This window comes from Solanum lycopersicum, chromosome 3, assembly GCF_036512215.1.
Source record: "Solanum lycopersicum chromosome 3, SLM_r2.1".
Lineage (NCBI taxonomy): Eukaryota > Viridiplantae > Streptophyta > Magnoliopsida > Solanales > Solanaceae > Solanum > Solanum lycopersicum.
In genome coordinates, this window is record NC_090802.1 from 53,630,591 (window position 1) to 53,649,506 (window position 18,916).

Here is an 18,916-nt window from a genome sequence, read left to right on the forward strand (position 1 = left end):
AAGTTGATGTTATGATTTCAATTATATTTTACTATTCATTGTTAAACAATTCTTGCTTCTACCTAAGGAATGACCAAAATCATAATGCACGTACAATGATTATGAAATTTGATAGTGAAAAAAATATTAATTCATAGAAGAATAATAGGAGATATGAATAAAATATGTTCCTCCCCGTTCTTACCTTAAAAATCATGAAGAAAATATGATAGCGACACGATCACACTAAATTAATCATTTCATAAAATATGCAACTTTTTATCATTATACAAAGACAAATTTAATGATACAATACAATAAAATTTAAGTTACAAACATAACAAATATAATATTTAAATTAACAACATAATGCAATAGTTAACAACAATCCAAAAAGTATTAAAGATCATAACGTGTTCTAAAACTAAGTTAAAAGAGTGATAATATAAGCAAGAAAATACACAAGAAATATATTAGATAAGAGCAATACAAGTATATACAGATGCGCAAGAGATGATTAATTTTCTTATCTTCCATGTAGTCAAGTCTCTACGACAGCGGTGGAGCCAGCGTACATTAAGGGGGTTCATCCGAATTTTCTTCGGTAGAAAATGTTATTATTTATATATTTTTAAACTATTTTTTTTTATGTATGTATAATCCTCATTTGATAAGTTCGTATTTTTACCTTTATAGATGTTGACCCCCCTTTTTAAAAATTCTAGCTTCGCCACTGCTCTACGATATGAATCTTATACCTCTATTTATAGTATTACATAGAGGCGTGCAAAAGGTTTTTCATAAACATGACATTAATCAGAGTCCGAAACTCAAAGGGTAAAAAATATTAACAAAAATTCCAAAACGGTATATAAAATTTTATATAAACCAAAACGGTAAAATCGCTGCCGACGCAGCGATTTACTTCAACTGAAAAAGTAAAATCGCTGCTGAGGCAGCGATTTTGCCAAAAAAAAATTTTTTTAATAAAAAAATGAAATCGCTGATCAAGCAACGATTTCAAAATGTTTCTTCTTACAAATCGCTGCCAGGGCAGCGATTTAACATTATTTTTTAATTTTCTTTTTTTTAAAAAAAATAAGGTATATCGCTGCTCTGGCAGCGATTTACGAAGAAAATTTTTTTAAAAAAAAAAATCGCTGCCAGTGCAGCAATTTATAAAAAATATATATATATATATTTTCCAATATAAATTGCTGCCTTAGCAGCGATTTATAAAAAAAAAAATTTGATATAAATCGCTGCTCTAGCAGCGATTTACAAAAAAAAAAAAAATTATGTAAATTTATATTAATTTTTTTTTTTATAAATTGCTGCCTAGGCAGCGATTTATTTTTAAAAAAAAAATTTTTGTTATTAAATCGCTGAGCAATTTTTTAAATAAAAAAAAAATTTAAAAATGTTAACTTATGTTTATAATTTATAAGAAAATATACATTATTTTAAAAAAATTAAAAATAAGTAAATATATTTTCTTTCTAAAAAAAAGATATTATATTGAATTTAAATTTAAATAATATTTGAATTCAAATAATTAATTTAAAATTAAATGAGAAAAATTATTTAATTTTTTTTTAAAACAAAATTATATACTTTTATATTTATATATATATATATATATATATATATATATATATAAAGTGAAAAGGATCACATGACAATAGTAAAATTTATTTTTTTATCGTAAATAGTTGAAGAAGTTCACATGTAAATAGTACATGAGACTTTCAATTCTATAAATTGGAACTTATCCTTCATATTCATATTACTTTCAATCTTCCAATCTACCAACAATTTTAGGTAAAAACATTTGAATATTATGGGAGAGTCTAGCCAAAATTTCAGTCATTTGAATTGTTTCTCATCGGATTCAACTAATAGGTAAATAAAGTAATGTTTTCTTATTTCTTAAAAATTATTTTTCTTATATGTAATATATTTATATTATTATTTTTATAGGTATGATCAAATTCAAAATGCAGTGAGTTATTGTACACAAATTGTAAATAATAATGTTATGGGTGATGAACGAGTTGGTGAGTTGCACAATGATGAACCTTCCGAGCATGAATTAACAGACAGTGATGATATATATGACGACGATGATAATAATGTGGATAATGCACCTAATGCATCCATTGAAGATCAAAGTATTAATTATCATTCTACAGCGATTCCATACTTAGATCACACTGACGAAAATGCAGAAGATTTTATGTACACGAGAGATGACGGTTCCATTCGAACGGCACTTTGGAATTCAAACAATCCTAAACATATCCAGTCAGGTTCGATTGTTGAAAACTAAATATTTTATAGTTGTTTATTTATTTATTTATTGCATGTTGATTAATTTAATTTGTATATGCAACTAGGTATGTTATTTATGAATAAGATGCAAATGAAATCTGCAGTAAGAGCATATAGTCTTGCTATTAAAAAAGAATTTCTTTGTGATCAATCCAAAAGTAAAAGTTGGAAAGTTATTTGCAAGCGTCATGAGTTAGGGTGTGATTGGATGATTCGGTTTAGAGAGATTTCAAGCGGTATGTGGAAGACAGGAAAAATGATTGAACCGCATACTTGTCTTACAGATAACTATAAGGAGGATCATTTCAATTTGAATGATAACATGATTGCCACTTCATTAATACCATATGTTATGCAAAATCCGGACATAAATATTAAGATGATCCATGAAATTATCAAAGGAAAACATCACTATACTCCTAGTTACAGAAAAGCACAAAAAGGTCGAAGAAAAGCATTTCGAATGGTTTATGGTGATTTTGAAAGTTCATTTAAGGCATTACCTCGATACATGGCTGCACTACAATTATTCAATCCAGGCACTATTATCGAGTGGGAGCATCATTCTACAACAATGCAAGGTGAGCAAATTTTTAAATTTCTTTTTTGGGCTTTTAAACAGAGCATTGATGGTTTCAAAAGTTGTAGGCCGGTCATTTCTATCGACGGCACACATCTTTATGGTTTGTATGATATCAAATTGTTAATTGCGGTTGGAATTGATGCGAATGGAAATATTTTTCCACTTGCATATGCTTTAGTTGCACGTGAGAGTTTTGAGTCTTGGTCATGGTTTCTCAAGTTATCATGGACACATGTAGTTTGTGAACGACAAGGAATTGGTCTTATTTCTGACCGTCATCAAGGAATCTTGCAGTGCGTTCAATCTTATGATTGGTTGAGTCCACCCAACACATATCATAGATTTTGTGTTCGACACTTAAAAGCAAATTTTAATAAAAAATTTGTTAATAGTGAACTCGAAAATCTAATGTGGTTGGCTGCTACTGAGCATCAGGAGAAAAAGTTTATGCAACGGATGTAACAAATCAAAACATTGTCTCCTGCAGCATATGAATGGTTAAATGAATTTCCTTTGGGAAAATGGACGATGTATAAGGATGGTGGTCGTAGATGGGGTGTCATGACGACAAATGTGTCTGAGTCATATAATGATTTATTGAAAAAAGCTCGGGGGCTTCCTGTGACTGCCATGGTTCGAATGACGTTCAAAGCTCTCGTTGATCGTTTTGTCGAAAGAAACAATCTTGCAATTGCATTACTTCAAAGTAATATGCCATGGCCACTTGCGATAGATAAAAAATTTAATGATTATTATCAAAGAGCTCAAGGACACACAGATATGATGACTTACAACACAGGTGATGGAGTTTTTGAAATTCTTACTTTTGCTCATGATGGTAAAGGTGGAAATGTCCACAAGGTTACTGCAAAAGGTAAGAAATGTTCTTGTGGAAAATGGAGAAACTATCATATGCCTTGTTCGCATGCCATCAAATTTTGTGGACTTCGCGGAATCGAGCCAAAATCTTATGTAAGTAAATTCTACAGTGCAAAATATAACAAACGAACATACAGTGAGACATTTAATCCAGTGGGTGATGAAATGTATTGGCCACCAGCTCCTTTTAATTTAATTGCAAATACTGAATATTTGCGGACAAGTGGTACGCAAGGAAGAAGCCGACTTAAGAATGATATGGATATAGCTCCGGCTCGCATGACTAGAAAATGTAGTGTTTGTAAGGAGACAGGTCACACAAAGGCACGATGTCCTACTCGATTTTAAATATTTTGTATATGTTTTTAAGGTTAATGTGTTTTTATTATCTTGTTATTAATATTATGATATATCTTTTATATTTATTTGTTGACATGAATTTAATTTGTCTTGTGCATTTTAAATATTGTACGTAAAAAATAATGATTTTACCTAATATAAAAAGTATTGATTTGACCTAATATAAAAAGTATTGATTTGACTTATGATAAAAAAAAAGTAAATCCTGCAAACTTGTTCAAACATACAAAAATGTTGACAAAAAGTATTGATTTGAGATAAAAAAAAAGTAAATCCTGCAAACTTGTTCAAACATACAAAAATGTTGACAAAAAGTATTGATTTGACATATGATATATCTTTTATATTTATTTGTTAACATGAATTTAATTTGTCTTGTGCATTTTAAATATTGTACGTATAATATCTTTACATTATTATTATATTACTAATTTGAACTCTATTAAAAAATAATGATTTGACCTAATATAAAAAGTATTGATTTGACATAACATAAAAAGTATTGATTTGACCTATTACAAAAAGAAAAGTAAATCCTGCAAACTTGTTCAATGAAGACTGTTCAATTCCTGACCACCATATGGCTACGCCATTGCTTGTGTTGCTTGTATAACTCAAACCGCCCATTATATAGACTTGAGAATCCAACTAGAGCCCTATTTTACTATTTTTATTTTAAATTTATTCTTAAGCTCGTATTAATTAAGCTAAGATAATATCGATACACCTAAAGACTTCAAATCCCGAGTAGTGAGCTAGATCACTTTTAACATAAGAACCAACATAATATATGTGCAACTTGCAAGTCCATAAATGTACCAAAAATACATTCACACACTTGGCGCTTCATAGCTCAGTTCCCACATACAATTATACAAAAAGATTTCAAAGGTAAACACGTACAAGATGCACTACTTAACTATATACGTACATGGATCAGACCCTAACAAGTTCAACTTAATTTGTTTTCAAGTGATAAATCATTCAAGGTAATTTCAATTTCAGATTGCTCATGACTTCCATCATCAAAGATTTGCCTAGAACTCGATTCTGGATTACCTCCACTCCTCCTACGCGAAGGATTAGGTGATGGAGGATATAATTGCCCGTGTTTTTGTTGAACCGGAGAGGAACCTCCACGCAATGGTGACACTGCCCTGCTTCTCACTGGACTCGCATTTTTCGACGGACGCCCGTCTTTTGCCCGTTGCTTTGCTGTCTGATGCCATGTCCGTATCGCGTATGCCACGTTGTCACCAAAGATAACTGGTTTCATTGTTGATCCCATCTGCAAAATTTTACAACAAGTTAAATATATTCACTTTTTTTTGTAAGTATGTATAACTTAAATATTTCTAATTGTATATTCATGGATCGAGGACAGATGAAGAGAATATATACCTGAGTAACTAAGGCATATAGGGGGAGTGTCACGTAGCTGCAAAGAACTTGAATGAGAGCCCTAATTATAGCAACATCAAAATCCAACAATAAGTTAAATATGCTTTTTTATATAATGGCCACAAAAATAGAGGAAATATAAGACAAAGAGGGTTTTAGCTAGAGCTGTCAATATGGGTTGATTCATTTTCGTTCGGGCTTTGCAATTTGATGGATTAGGCTGGGTTAGCCCATTTTTATGTGGGTTAGAAAATAATCGGCTCAGCCCACAAGTGTATGGGCTATGGACTTTCAGCCCTCTTTTCTTAAAAGTATATTTTTATAAATTTTTTATTAAATTATAATTTAAAAATATTACTCTCTCTATTTCTCAAAGAATGGTCTAGTTCGACTTGACACGAAGTTCAAGTAAATAAAAAAGACTTTTAATCATGTGATCCTAAATTGAATTTATGTCAAATGTACAAAATTGTCTTTTATTCTAGTAGTCTTAAACATGCCACGTGAAAAGTTGTTACCGAAAAAAGAAAGAGGTCATCTTTTTCCGAACAGACTAAAAAGGAAAAGAGGTCATTCTTTTTTAAACGGAGAGAGTTTCATAAATATTGACTAGTGTTATTATCTTGTTAATCAACTACACAAGTAAAATTATCTATATAATATTTATTAAGTTTGATTTCAAGTAAAAAAATAAATAGCTAAATAGAAATATTAATCTAATTGTTTTTCAATGATCATAATAAAACACAAAAAAATAGACCTATGCAGTGACTCCCTAGAAATTTTAGGAACTTTATTATATATAGTACATATTTTATAAACATAGTTTGTATTTAAATTGTAATATTCTAAACTTAAAACAAATTTTGGTGTCTGTTATTTTTAATACTCTATTTTATTTTTATTTTAATTAATTGTTTTAGACTCACGAGTCGGTCTCATCTATATTTCTCAAGCTCCACAAATCGACAAGCTTATTCAGGCTAGGCTGAAAAACCTTTTTCTTAAATGGACTTTAAAAATCATAATTCATCCCTACCAAATCACGGGTTAAGCCACACCAGCCTAACAGATCTAGCTCATATTGACGACTATCGTTTTAATCTTTGTTTAATTAGGTAAAAGTAATAAGTTATAAAATTTGAGTTATAAAGAAAAGATAATGAGTTTTTCCGCATAAATCTAAAAAATAATGAGATATTTTTCTATATTAAGTAACAATTTAACTTTAAAATGCTTATTTTATTTTTAATAAAATGATTTATACACATACAATCATCTATACCTTATTTAGACCACAATCTCAAAAGTGGCTCTTTCCCTTTTAAACTTTCATGCATTAAATTAAACTAATTCATATATAAAATGAGACCGGAGGGAGTAGTAAAAATGCTCACCCCATGGAAAGTGTTATGGCTATGTCTGTTACATTTTTGTGGAAGCAAGATGGTAAATTAAATTTCCACTGCACAAAAAAAAAAAATGATGATACATATATATAATACTAGTTAAAATTCAATAATTAAGCTACTTACCCAGCTCCAAGCAAAGAAAGCAAGTTGATATGCATTCTGGAAAACCAAACAAAGTAGTAGTAGTAGTAATTATTAGACAAACATATTATCATCAAATTCTCAATTCGGGATTTGAAGTTGAAATTTATACAGATTGATATCATAAACAAACGTTGATTTCGGATCCATTAATTAGTAAGTGTAATTAATTATTGACATAAGATATATATTGGATCATAAACTTGATTTCAAATTTTAACGTTGACCTTCAATTTTCATAATGCACAAACAGACACTTTAACTATCCAACTTTTAGATAAATAAACTCATGAGTTCTACATGTAACAATACATGTAGGACATTACGTAGGACAAAAAATGACATGTAAGATGACACGTAGGATATGTGTATCTATTTGTTCAACTTTATACAAGTTTAAATATCCATTTGTGCATATCCAAAATTAAATGGCATAAATGTAATTTGAAACCAAGTTAAAAGGCACATTTATGTATTATGACTTAATTATTACCTGAAAGAGAACAAAGTGAATGAAGAAGTGCAAAAGATCAGGACGATTAAACCAGAAAAGATCATCCCCTGGTTCAACTAATGGTGTTCCTTTAACAATGTCTCCTCTTTCTTTAATCCTTAATCCCATTTTTGTTATAATCACTTGTAATTTTGTGCCCACCAGTAATATTATCTGCAAAAAAATTACTTTAATTACATAATGAAACACATTAATTAATAGTAGAATTAGAAATTTTAATATAAGAATAGAAAATATGTGGTACTCTGGATTGACTTACAATTAAAGGAATGAACGGCAGCCAATAGTATGAATACCAACCTGAAGCACAAATCTATTTAGTAACAATTAAAATATATGATCCAAAATATTTTGGGTCATTTAGTTATGGAGATATTAAATTATGTATAAGTAATATCATATTTAATGGTTGTTTAAAATGTTTAGGGTATCGTTTGGTGACTGGATAAAGTTATACATATATTAGTAATGTGAATACTAGTTATGCAAATAAATAATGGAAGTATTAGTTATGTTTGTACTAGTTGTGCAGATATTAGTTATGCAGGTATTAGTTATATAAATATCAGCTATGTAGGTTTATTATGTGGAGTTTAGTTATGCATAAATTATTTGTTTGAATGTCGTTTTTATATATTAAAAATTAGTAAAATTATATTTTTTTAAATTAAAACATTTTATTTTACAATTATATTCTTTCATTCTTTAACTTTGTATCAAAATTAAAACATTTCTTTAATTATGTAGAAGAAGAAAGTAATCAAGTGGGAATGATAAGATCTGTCATTTTAACTTTTTATTCATGTGTTAGCCGTACTTATTAATTATTTCACTTTTTACTGCGCATAAATATTACATAAATTTTCTGGTAACTTATATATATATTAGTTATGTTAATTTTAAAAATTGTTAATCAAGCGTTGTATTAATTTTATATATGAATTTTTTTTTATCTATCTATCAAATGTCGTATTAATTTTATGCATGAATAATTTTTTTCTTATCTATCTACCAAACATCGTATCGACTATATACATGAATAACTTTTTTGTTATCTACCTACCAAATATCGTATAAGTTATACAAACTCGAATATATGAATAAAGTTTATTTTATGCAATTACTAAACGACCCCCATAAGTTATTAATCAATTATAAAATAGATAGATAGAATGAAGGGTGGAATAACTAATACTGATATAGATTCCCTCATAGCTAATTTATACATTACTAATATCATTAAAACTCTTCTCAGTTATCAAACGATTCAAATCAAAATTAATCATTTTTATTTCATTCATATAATTAAATCCAAACTTTTTTTTATCTCAATGTAGCTTACCATTGGTAGTAGTGAGAAAGTAGAGGACTGCAAACATCCATAACAGTGGACTGCCACATACAAGAGGGTGAAATTCTCATGAATAATATATACTACATTTTTTTTACTATTTGAAGAGAAAAAAAAGTAATAATTATGATTTGTTTAGCTAACCTTATTCCCACAACATCTTTAAAATCTTCTTCAAGTGCTCTATTTATATACAATTGAAAATCAAAATTCTTTTCTTGCTGAGGTGCTAAATGTGCCTGTCATCATCCAAAATAATATCATCAATATTAAAATTAATATTTCCCACTATCTAATAATTTTAATAAGTTGTATCAAAATTAATTACCATAGCAAAGCCATGTCTAAGGGTAAGATAGTCTACTTTTTCAACTGATGCATAGAACTGTCTGAAGAAACAAACCTGGAACAAATCAACCATATTTTTAAAAAAACAAACATTTTTAATTAACAAAAAAATTTAAATTTTATAGCTTTTAAATTAGAGGAAATAAAAAAGAAAAAAAATATTAAATCATACTATCCAGAGAAGAATTGGAGAGTTGCTCCAGAAATGCAAATGTTTACGTCCAAATGATGTTTCTCTTGCAAATCTAAATCTCTCAGGATCTGCAACAACAACAAAAAAAATTATGATATTTTTTTCTCTTTTAATTTGTATATATTATGAACTCACCAATCAAAAAATGAAGTGAAAAAGTGAAAATATGTTTTAAGCATATGTAATGTGGAACTATAAAATAATTGAACACAAAAAAAGTTAATTAGAATAAATTATTTTAAGAAGTAATTTTAATTAAATATTAACAAGAACATTGCTCTGAATCCTGATCAATAAAACTAACCGTTATAGAATTGGTATTCAATTGTTTTAGATTCATCCTCCCAAGCTCTCCATGTCCTCATCTGCATTTCAATGTACACAAATCATTAATTACCGTCTATTTTGTTACAAAAAGAATGATCGTTTTTTTTTAAAAAAAAAATTATTTAAAATAGAATGACCATTTTTATTTTTTAACAACACTTTAATTGCAGTTTTTCACGCGATATATTTAAGGACATAACTGTATTTTAGAATCATAAATTTTATTCATTTTTTTTTTAGAAAAAAGAGTGAGTACTTGGGATAATTATTATTATATAAAAGAAACGGAGTATTAAATATATCTTAAGAAGTTACCCTTAGTTTGCCAATTCCCAAAGTGGTAATACAATACAACACATGTGCAACGGCTAACACAAAGATAAAAATGTGGAGTTGGTGAATTGCATATTTTGAAGCAAATTGGAGTTTCCCCTGCATTTCAATCAGAATATATAAGGCAAGTCAGCAACATATTTATTCTATGGTCATATTAGATCAATACCAAATATATGTATTCGACTTTAATAAAAGAAGGAATCATTTTTTTTTTGTTTACCATTTCTTAACTGACACTCATTAATTTTGACCTGATTAATCTAAATTTTCGTTAGTAATTAACAAATGTCTAAGAACTCGAGTCAGTTTCGGGGTGTGGAGCGGAGAGAGGCCGGAAGGATGATTTATTTAGATCAACGAGCTCTATCTTGGTATTCAAAGTAGAAAAAAAAGATATTCAAAGTATAATTTTTTAAAATCAATATACATAAGACATTTCTCTTGGTTAATTTTACTCATAAGTATTGATCTTTATAAACTATTAAATTATTTTGCTATTAAAATAACTACACTTTGTCCTTAGAATAGTAAAAAAGAAAATCAATATTTGTTAGCAATTGAACTATCCATTATAAAAGTGAAATTATAAAACTTCACCAATTATAACAATAATAAAGTCAATCTTAATGGTATGTTTTGACATTCTAGTAAAGTGGAGTGGTTTTGATGTTATAGTGGCTAGAGTTTAGATTTGTGTCTTTACTTTTATAGTAAGTAAAATTTAGAGGTTGGGTTGTCTAGAGGGTTAGTATTCTCAATAAACAATTCCTGCCAATATCCACGCCAAGAAATTAAGAACATAAATTCAGTAGCCCAAACAAGATGTCCAAATAAGAACATCCATGCCCAAACCGATAAACTATTCATACCAAAAGGGTTATATCCATTGACAGAGAGATGTCTTTGATCAAGAGAACACAAAGGGTGTAAGCTCTTAGAAAGGGGTAACCTTTGAGTTTCGATTTAAAAAAATACCTTAATTCTACATGGATCGAGATATTGGTCATCAATATGTTTGTTTATGTCACATGGATGCCAAGAGCGTCCAACACTCCTAGGAATACATATCTTAGACATAGGATCCTGTACAACCGTCAAGAATAAGGATATAAACCCTAATAACATGAGTTCTGCACCACGATAAATTTACAAAATAAAATTATTAGTCCAAAAATCAATGATTTTGTAATGAAAAAACAAAATTTCTTTTACCTGACTTGATCTTCTCAAGTGCTTCATACAATGGTCTCTTTTGTTTCTTCCATAACCACTATAAAAACATTAAGAAATATAAAAATGCCAACCATATGATATTTGTAGAGAGAGAGAGGGGATAACACTTTTATTGAATATGCAAGCGCCATAACCTTAGGTCTTAATATCATATCTCTCGTAACAATTTTAAGGGTTCGCTTAATAGAGTATACAAGATTAATAATGCTAAATAGAGTGTATTAATAATGTTTGCCTTAATAATGCATGTATTAGTTATGCTTGTATTGATTTTACATAGATTATTTTTATATATTGTCCGATTTGATGCATTAAAAATATCATGCATTGCATAAAAAAAATTATTTACAAAGATATCCTCCAAAAGATATAAAAAAAGGTTTTAAGGGCAATTACCTCTTTAAACATGCTAATGCATACATTAGTTATACATAAATTTAAAAAAAACACCAAACAAAGTTTTATTGATTCCCTGCCCCTTATCGATGTATTGAATTTTTAGACTAAACCCAAGACCGCGCTCTTCCCTTTCGAGTCTGCTCTTAATCAAACCAAACGACCCTTATAATCTAACCACTTTATTACTTGTGACTACGTGACAACAAATTCTTGACGTCAATGACAAGGACATAAAGTATTGACAAATATAAGGTATTCTTTTCAATTATTTTATTTTACGTTATGTAATATTGTCTTACATTATTTATATTTTTGCATTTTATGTTAAGTTTGGATTAAAATAATTATATTCTCTCTATTTAAAAAAGAATGATCTCCTTTTCTTTTTGATTCGTATAAAAAATAATGACTTTTTTCTTTTTTGGTAATATTTTAATTCCAACTTTCTGCCTGACATGTTTAAGACCACAAGATCAAAAAACAATTTTTTACATTTAACCAACTTTAATTTAGAATTACAAAATACAAAAATCTTATTTATACTCTTTAACTCCGCATCAAGTCAAATCAGGTCATTCTTTGTGAAACGAAAAGAGTTAAAAAGAATACGTTTTGAAAAAATGATGAACCAATAGCCCTAATCCACTGCCCACATAATACTGGGGTTGACTATTTTAAGGCCTATTAAAATAGTGAGCTGGTCCAATTAGCTCGTCAAATTTCAAAGCCACGGCATAAGCTGAGGAAAGTTGGTCCATATTAACAACTCTGTACGTTAATATGATATTATACTATATTTACCTAAAACAAAATTGCATGTAGAAGTTTTTAAGTTTTGCTCCTTGCTACTTTTCCTCTTAAAACATTTTGGTCCCCCTCCACCTAAAAATTTGTGTTTTCCTCACTGATAGCAGCATGGACTTGTATAAACACAAATCATCAAAAGGCAACATATAATTTTGTGATTCAAACATATATAAAAATATGAAAGGTAAATGAATGTTTACCTCTCCAAGATGATGAATAAGTTGTTCAATGAAAAGGGAGATTACAACTAATACAAAGCAAACCATGGCTACAGCCCATGTTGGTGTCTCATCTAGAGGACGTTCATCACACGTTCTAATACAGCCTGTGCTAGCCATTAAGCTTCAGTACTATACAACTTTTTTTTTGTTTTTAATGATAAGGGAAATTTGTGAGAGACTTCTTTGAGAAAAAACAAAGACTTTATATTTTAAATATACATGTAGATATGAGCTATATGGTATATATTTGTATTTATAGAGAAAACATATTGACGACTTTTCAAAGCTCGAGTCAATTTAAAGAAGGTACTCGTATATTATAACATGTAAAAGTGTCCTCTTAACATTTTAACAATGATAATTTAAAGTTTTAATAATTAGATTTTATGTTTAATATTTGTACATATTTAATAAACTTTTTTAATACAAATATATAATTTAAATAAAAGTACTAATTTCAATCCAACTTGTAACAATTACAACCAGTCAACCACTATGCAAATATCTTTTAACATAGAAGAATATTTAAGGTAATTACTCGTATATTTTCCACCAAACATTGGAAGAGAAAGTCATAGTACAATCAGCTGAGTCATGACTAAACTTGTATATAAAAACAAAAAATAACGTTCAATATGTTTAGTCGTTATTAACATGTAACATTTTGTGATGTAACATATTTGTATCGTGTCCAACAGTAAGAAGTGGATGGTAGATATGGATATCAAATACACCAATAGCTTATTAGTTTGAAAATTCACAAGAGATTAGTCTTTGGCACTATTATAAAGTATTGAGTATTGACAGATGTCAAGCTTATAATAGAATGCGTAATTGACCATTTTCATCCTAATTTGGATTTTGATTAATGACCACTATATTTTGGTTTTACGTGTCTACACACGCAATGATTTATCTTTTTAGAAATATAAGATGTCTGTTTGAATGATTTTTACACGTATTGTATTTTATTATATTATTGTAATGAATATATTATTTGAATAGATTGTATCGTTCTTTGTTATTATATAACATCATACATCTATAATTTGAATGATAATTTATAAGAGAAGAAGAGTACAATCTAGAGTTACTATAAAAAAGTAGGATAAAAGATGATATATGATTAATAAATGATAAATAAGGACAAAATAAGAAGAAAATATTAAGGTAACGATGTGATCACATCAAATCGATTGTTACATAAAATGCATCTTTTCATTGTTATCTGATCAAGAATTTAAACGATACGATACAAATAAAATCTAAGTAATAATTAAAATAAAATGTTGTATTTTAAACTAATAAAATAATACAATATAAATCGGTAACAACCAGCCAAACAAAGGTGTTAGAGAAGTAGCTTTCATAGCTTTTTGATATTAATTTTAAAGATGATCAATGAATACATACAAAAATTTAGTTTGATATATGTAAAAACTATGTAAACTTAAATAAGGTGAAACTTTTTTGTGATGTATTATAAATATGTTGCAACAGTGTTAGTGGAAAATTTATGGTTTGAATGGAAAAAGTCAAGAACGGATACTTAAATATCAAATATTCCGAAATAGTAAAAATAAGGATGTTTTCAATGCTTGAATCGAGACCTCTAGCTCGTGGGTAGTCTAAAACCCAAAACTCGACTGTTATCTCTGACAACTATGACAGCCGCGGTGGGCAGCCATTGCTTGAGGCTGCTCAGTCACTTTGACACCCCAACCACCGATACAACCCTTAACAAGAGAGCTCATGATAATATGAAATGAAAAGTAGGTGGAATAGATGATTATATGTGAAGATCTACAGGTACATAGTTGTTGAAAAATTCTCCTATGGTTAGCTAAAATATAAGAACCTAGAAAGTTAATTCCAAAACAATATGAACTGAAAGCTGAGTGTAACATAGGGCTGTTAAGCAACGTGTATGTGTTCATTCGTTTCACGTCGCTAGAAGATTATGTAAACACCCATATGAACTTGTCATACGCTATGTGCATGCTGAAGTGAGATCCTTTGTGAAGGTAGAGAGACTTTGTACGATAGACCCTCAACTCAAGTAAAACATATCAAAATCGTCAAACATCCAAAGGAAATACAGTAACATATCTTGCATCACAAATTTTTATCGACATTAGGCAAAAAAGCTAATCAGACATTAGTATGTGCTCATTGACCTTAATTCATAACAATGGACTGCCACATACTAAATGTCTTTACACCTACTCTCATATGCAAAAAAGAAATGAAGTGACAAATGTAGCAAAACATGGATCAGGGATCGGTATCTGAATCAGACTCTGTTTCCGACTCCTGTTGAAAGGGATTTAATCTGTTCGTATTGGCTTCTAATGGAGGGAGTCCATCATCACTTGAGTCTTCACTTTCATTCATCTGGAAATTCTGTGATTGCGTATTATCCTGTTTCGAACTCTCTACTGCTGTGGATTTGAAGATCTCTGGCCTACACAGGGATTACACACAACATAAGAAAATTTCTGAACAAAAACTATTTGAGGGAGGAGAGCTGTAGACCATAGTATGACCCTTCCTGAGGAGCATCCACTGACAGACTCTTACCAGCCAATTGGACAGCACTGCACAGTGGATTGAAGTCATTACGTCTTAGCTAGAGGAATGTCGTGAGGAAGTGTGATGTCTCAATTAGGGCCGAACCCACAAAAAGTTACCCTCTATTTTGCAAATATTACGTGGCAGACCAAAGTATCACTGAAGTTAGCCCGTTGGAAATATAAATGACAAACTGCGTCAAAATCAACACTAAACATACTCCGCGGAGTAGTGACTGAGAGGCTTCATCTGTATGTAAGCTGATTGACATATTACAATGTAACAGAAAAACCTACAGACTTGCTAGAACAAGGTCGAAGGTGGATGTTAAAACACAAAAATTTAAAATGTTGTATATCCGATATTCCTACAACCCATATGAGAGTTAAAAGCATAAGAATACAACTTCAAATCATCATAAGGAGATTATCTCCTGTTTCCATACATCACTGATCATTCTTAAGCTCAACAATCTTTGTAAAATATGCTAGTTGCACGTTCACAGCTCACAAGCTAGAAACAATTTATCCATTTCGATAGAGATTTAAAAATCGACTCATCGACCATGATGACCCTACTTCTTTTCCAGTTCAAAAGAGATTTTAGAATGAAAACAATCCCCTGCTCTTTCCCAAAATCCATAAAAAAGGCGAAAAGAAATAGATGATTGAATTTCAAAGTCTCACCATTCTGGTGATTTTTGAAGCACACGAACTTGATCATAATAGAGAACCTGTGTAACAACACATCCCACTTTTCTACCTGATTCAGTAGCTTCTTCTCTACCACTCTCATCAACTACAACAAAATTGCCTATTGATCCAGCGAAAAAGAAGATCAAACACAAACGAAAACACTTTACGTAATTCTTACCTATTCAATATCAACAAAATAAATGCATAAAATCAACCACAATGATGAATCATTGGATAAGAAATTACCAAATCAAACCTGTTTTTATCCACATTGTAACGATTCAAAAAAAGAAAATTTTATCAATAAGAATAAATAAGTATTTAAGGGCGTAATTGTCCTTTCACGTTTTAAATGAATAAATAAATAAATAAATCAAAAACAGATTTGTATTTATTTATTTTAAACGTTATTTGACTAATTCTTGAATTAGTCTCCTAATCCAAATAGTCCTCTCTCTCTCACGCTTCTTAACTCCCTCTCTCACGTTCTCCATTTTCCTCACATTATTTCTGCCAAAACATCAACAGTTTTCATGCTTGAAGAACTAACAAAAATTTTTAAGCAAAAGAAAAAGTAATCAAAACGTCAAGGCTAAGAGAGGTTTGTCGAGAGAGGTGTACGTTGAAGTGAATTGGGAGTGGTTTGGAGGAGTTTTCCGGGCAGCAACATTAAAGTTTGAACATCGATTAAGGTATGGGTTTTCTTCTCTCTTGGTCCCTTTCCCAAGAGACCCCTTAAGGTTCAAGATATTCATTCCGAAAACTAGGGTTGTTCCCTTTTGTATGTCCTTGTCACTAGCTCCCAATGAATTTTAGGTTGGGTATGATTGCTGGTAGATTTAGAGGTATATTATGTTTTCGCGATGAATATGATTATGTTTGTGTACTTGGAATCGTATGAATGGCAATCATGTTTTCTTGAAATTAAGTATGTTACGGTGAATGAGGTTCTCTATGTAATGCTCCAAAAGTTTAATGTAATATGATTGTATTTATTGTGTATTTGATGTGTATAATGGATGTACAAGATGATGTTCATTATGATGAAGTATATAGTAATTGATTAACAATCTTTTAGCCAAACAAACCCATAAAAGATGCACTTAAAATGTGTTATAATAGTCTACGAATTTTCTTAGGAATTCAAGTGAAAATATTGATAAAAACGAATAGAAAAATGACCAAAAATTCCAGAAACAATGCAACTTTAATTTAGACTAAAGTTTAATGAAGGAAATCTGGAAATTTATTAAATTTTAAAGGAATGAGGCCGCCAGGATTCGAACCTGGGACCTCACCTGTGAAGCTGCAGTAGCTCGCAGAAAAAGAAAAAAAAACGGAGGGCTGGGGGATTCGAAATCGGGTACAGGAAGAGGAAGAAAAGGAAGAAAAAAAAGAGACGCTGGGGGCGGGAATCGAACCCCCGACCCCCAGTTCGCGAAAAAAGGAAAAGAAATGGGACTGAAGGGAATCGAACACGCGACCTGGGGAAAAGAGGGAAAGGGAATTAATTCAGTAAATTAAATGGGAGGCGTGGGATTCGAACCCACGACCTCCAAGTGCGCGCGAGAGAGGGAAAAATGGGAAGAAATAAAGCGTGAGGCGTGGGAATCGAACCCACGACCTCAAAGACTGTAGCAATGTAAAAAATAAAATAAAAAAATATGAGGGGCTGTGGGGGTTCGAACCCACCACCTCACAGCCTCCTCTTCAGCGAAAAAGAGAGGAAAAATAAGGGGCTGTGGGGGTTCGAACCCACAACCTCCCTATTCAAGCGGATTTAATTAAAGATAATAATAATAATAATAAATTAAAATTCTAATTAAAGTTGGAAAATTAATTCTCTCATGTAAATATTGAGATTTAATTTAGAATTTTAATTAAAATAGAATATTAATTCTTTTATGTAAATATTGAGATTTAAATTAGAATTCTAATTAAATTATAAAATTATTCTTTCATGTAAATGATTGAAATTTAATTTAGAATTCTAATTAAAATAGAAAAATTTATTATGTCACGAAAATGTTGAGATTTAATTTAGAGTTCTAATTTACGAATATTAGAACTAAAGTCAATGAAAAATATAAATGACATCCAAATAATTCAAGATTTGGGTTCTCGTGTCCAAACCTCCGTATTGATACATAAGTCATACGTGAGTGAAATATTCAAGAGTAATGTCATCTACTTAGATCAAAAATCAAAGATCTTGGCATATATACAAGATACATAAGTCTTGTAATACATAATCTTAGAAAAATAAGAATCACTTAACGAACTATAAATGAAGTCCCATGGCTTGTATGTATAGACACATAAGTCTAACATACGTTCAAAAATAAGTGGACCTAAGATATACGTAATGAAATGAAGAATGTGGTGACAACCATGATGTGAGGCTAATGTATATGATGAGAGCAATCTCAAATGAGCCCAAGTAAATGTTACTAATATGTACTTACCAACGTGAATGTGAGATAATGAAGAGACCAGCCTCTATGAATACTCTAATAAAAATATTGAGTTTAAAACATTTAATACTAATGATGAGATGAGAAATCATCTATTGAGCTATGATGTCCTCATACTAGAAGCAAACTTCTATGATGTATGAGTTGAATGTAATGGAACTTTATACCGAGCACCGATAGGCTAGCTATGAGTGGTGATGCCTTCTTTCGGGAAGGGCGGAGGTTCACGTAATTCTCATGAGATGAGACTGTCCGGCTTGCCGGGTATGGGTCTCCATACATCTCCTAGTCTTTGAACCTATATTGCCACTATAGGGATCTGGCGGGGTTAAATTCCCATATACGCTAGCATGTTATTGAA

General features: G+C 30.1%; 3 protein-coding genes and 1 non-coding gene across 6 annotated transcripts; 2 read left to right on the forward strand and 2 right to left on the reverse strand.

Moving 5' to 3' along the window:
• The first annotated feature begins 2,017 nt into the window (after window positions 1-2,017).
• LOC138347665 (protein FAR1-RELATED SEQUENCE 8-like) lies at window positions 2,018-3,355 on the forward strand. The gene is made up of 2 exons (XM_069295968.1): window positions 2,018-2,288; window positions 2,376-3,355. The coding sequence occupies exons 1-2, from the start codon at window positions 2,018-2,020 to the stop codon at window positions 3,353-3,355; spliced, it is 1,251 nt and encodes a 416-aa protein (XP_069152069.1).
• Window positions 3,356-3,421: 66 nt separating this feature from the next.
• Window positions 3,422-4,120, forward strand: LOC138347666 (uncharacterized). The gene has a single exon (XM_069295969.1). The coding sequence runs from the start codon at window positions 3,422-3,424 to the stop codon at window positions 4,118-4,120; it is 699 nt and encodes a 232-aa protein (XP_069152070.1).
• Window positions 4,121-4,921: 801 nt separating this feature from the next.
• LOC101253759 (MLO-like protein 2) lies at window positions 4,922-13,053 on the reverse strand. 3 transcript variants are annotated; one of them, XM_004235175.4, is made up of 15 exons: window positions 12,795-13,053; window positions 11,368-11,425; window positions 11,131-11,285; window positions 10,135-10,251; window positions 9,797-9,857; window positions 9,472-9,560; window positions 9,280-9,354; window positions 9,096-9,190; window positions 8,943-8,992; window positions 7,860-7,900; window positions 7,580-7,753; window positions 7,069-7,104; window positions 6,931-6,998; window positions 5,534-5,594; window positions 4,922-5,420 (listed from the first exon to the last, which is right to left on the reverse strand). In XM_004235175.4, the coding sequence occupies exons 1-15, from the start codon at window positions 12,930-12,932 to the stop codon at window positions 5,085-5,087; spliced, it is 1,554 nt and encodes a 517-aa protein (XP_004235223.1). In that variant the 5' UTR covers window positions 12,933-13,053; the 3' UTR covers window positions 4,922-5,084. The 3 variants fall into 3 exon arrangements, with proteins under 3 accessions (XP_004235223.1, XP_010318227.1, XP_025885776.1); XM_010319925.3 differs by having other exon boundaries at window positions 11,131-11,238; window positions 12,795-13,042; XM_026029991.2 differs by lacking the exon at window positions 7,069-7,104.
• A 1,840-nt stretch (window positions 13,054-14,893) lies between these two features.
• Window positions 14,894-16,317, reverse strand: LOC101254068 (uncharacterized). The gene is made up of 2 exons (XR_002027365.3): window positions 16,073-16,317; window positions 14,894-15,279 (listed from the first exon to the last, which is right to left on the reverse strand). It is a non-coding gene; the product is annotated as an uncharacterized protein (transcript).
• Between the last annotated feature and the right edge of the window lie 2,599 nt (window positions 16,318-18,916).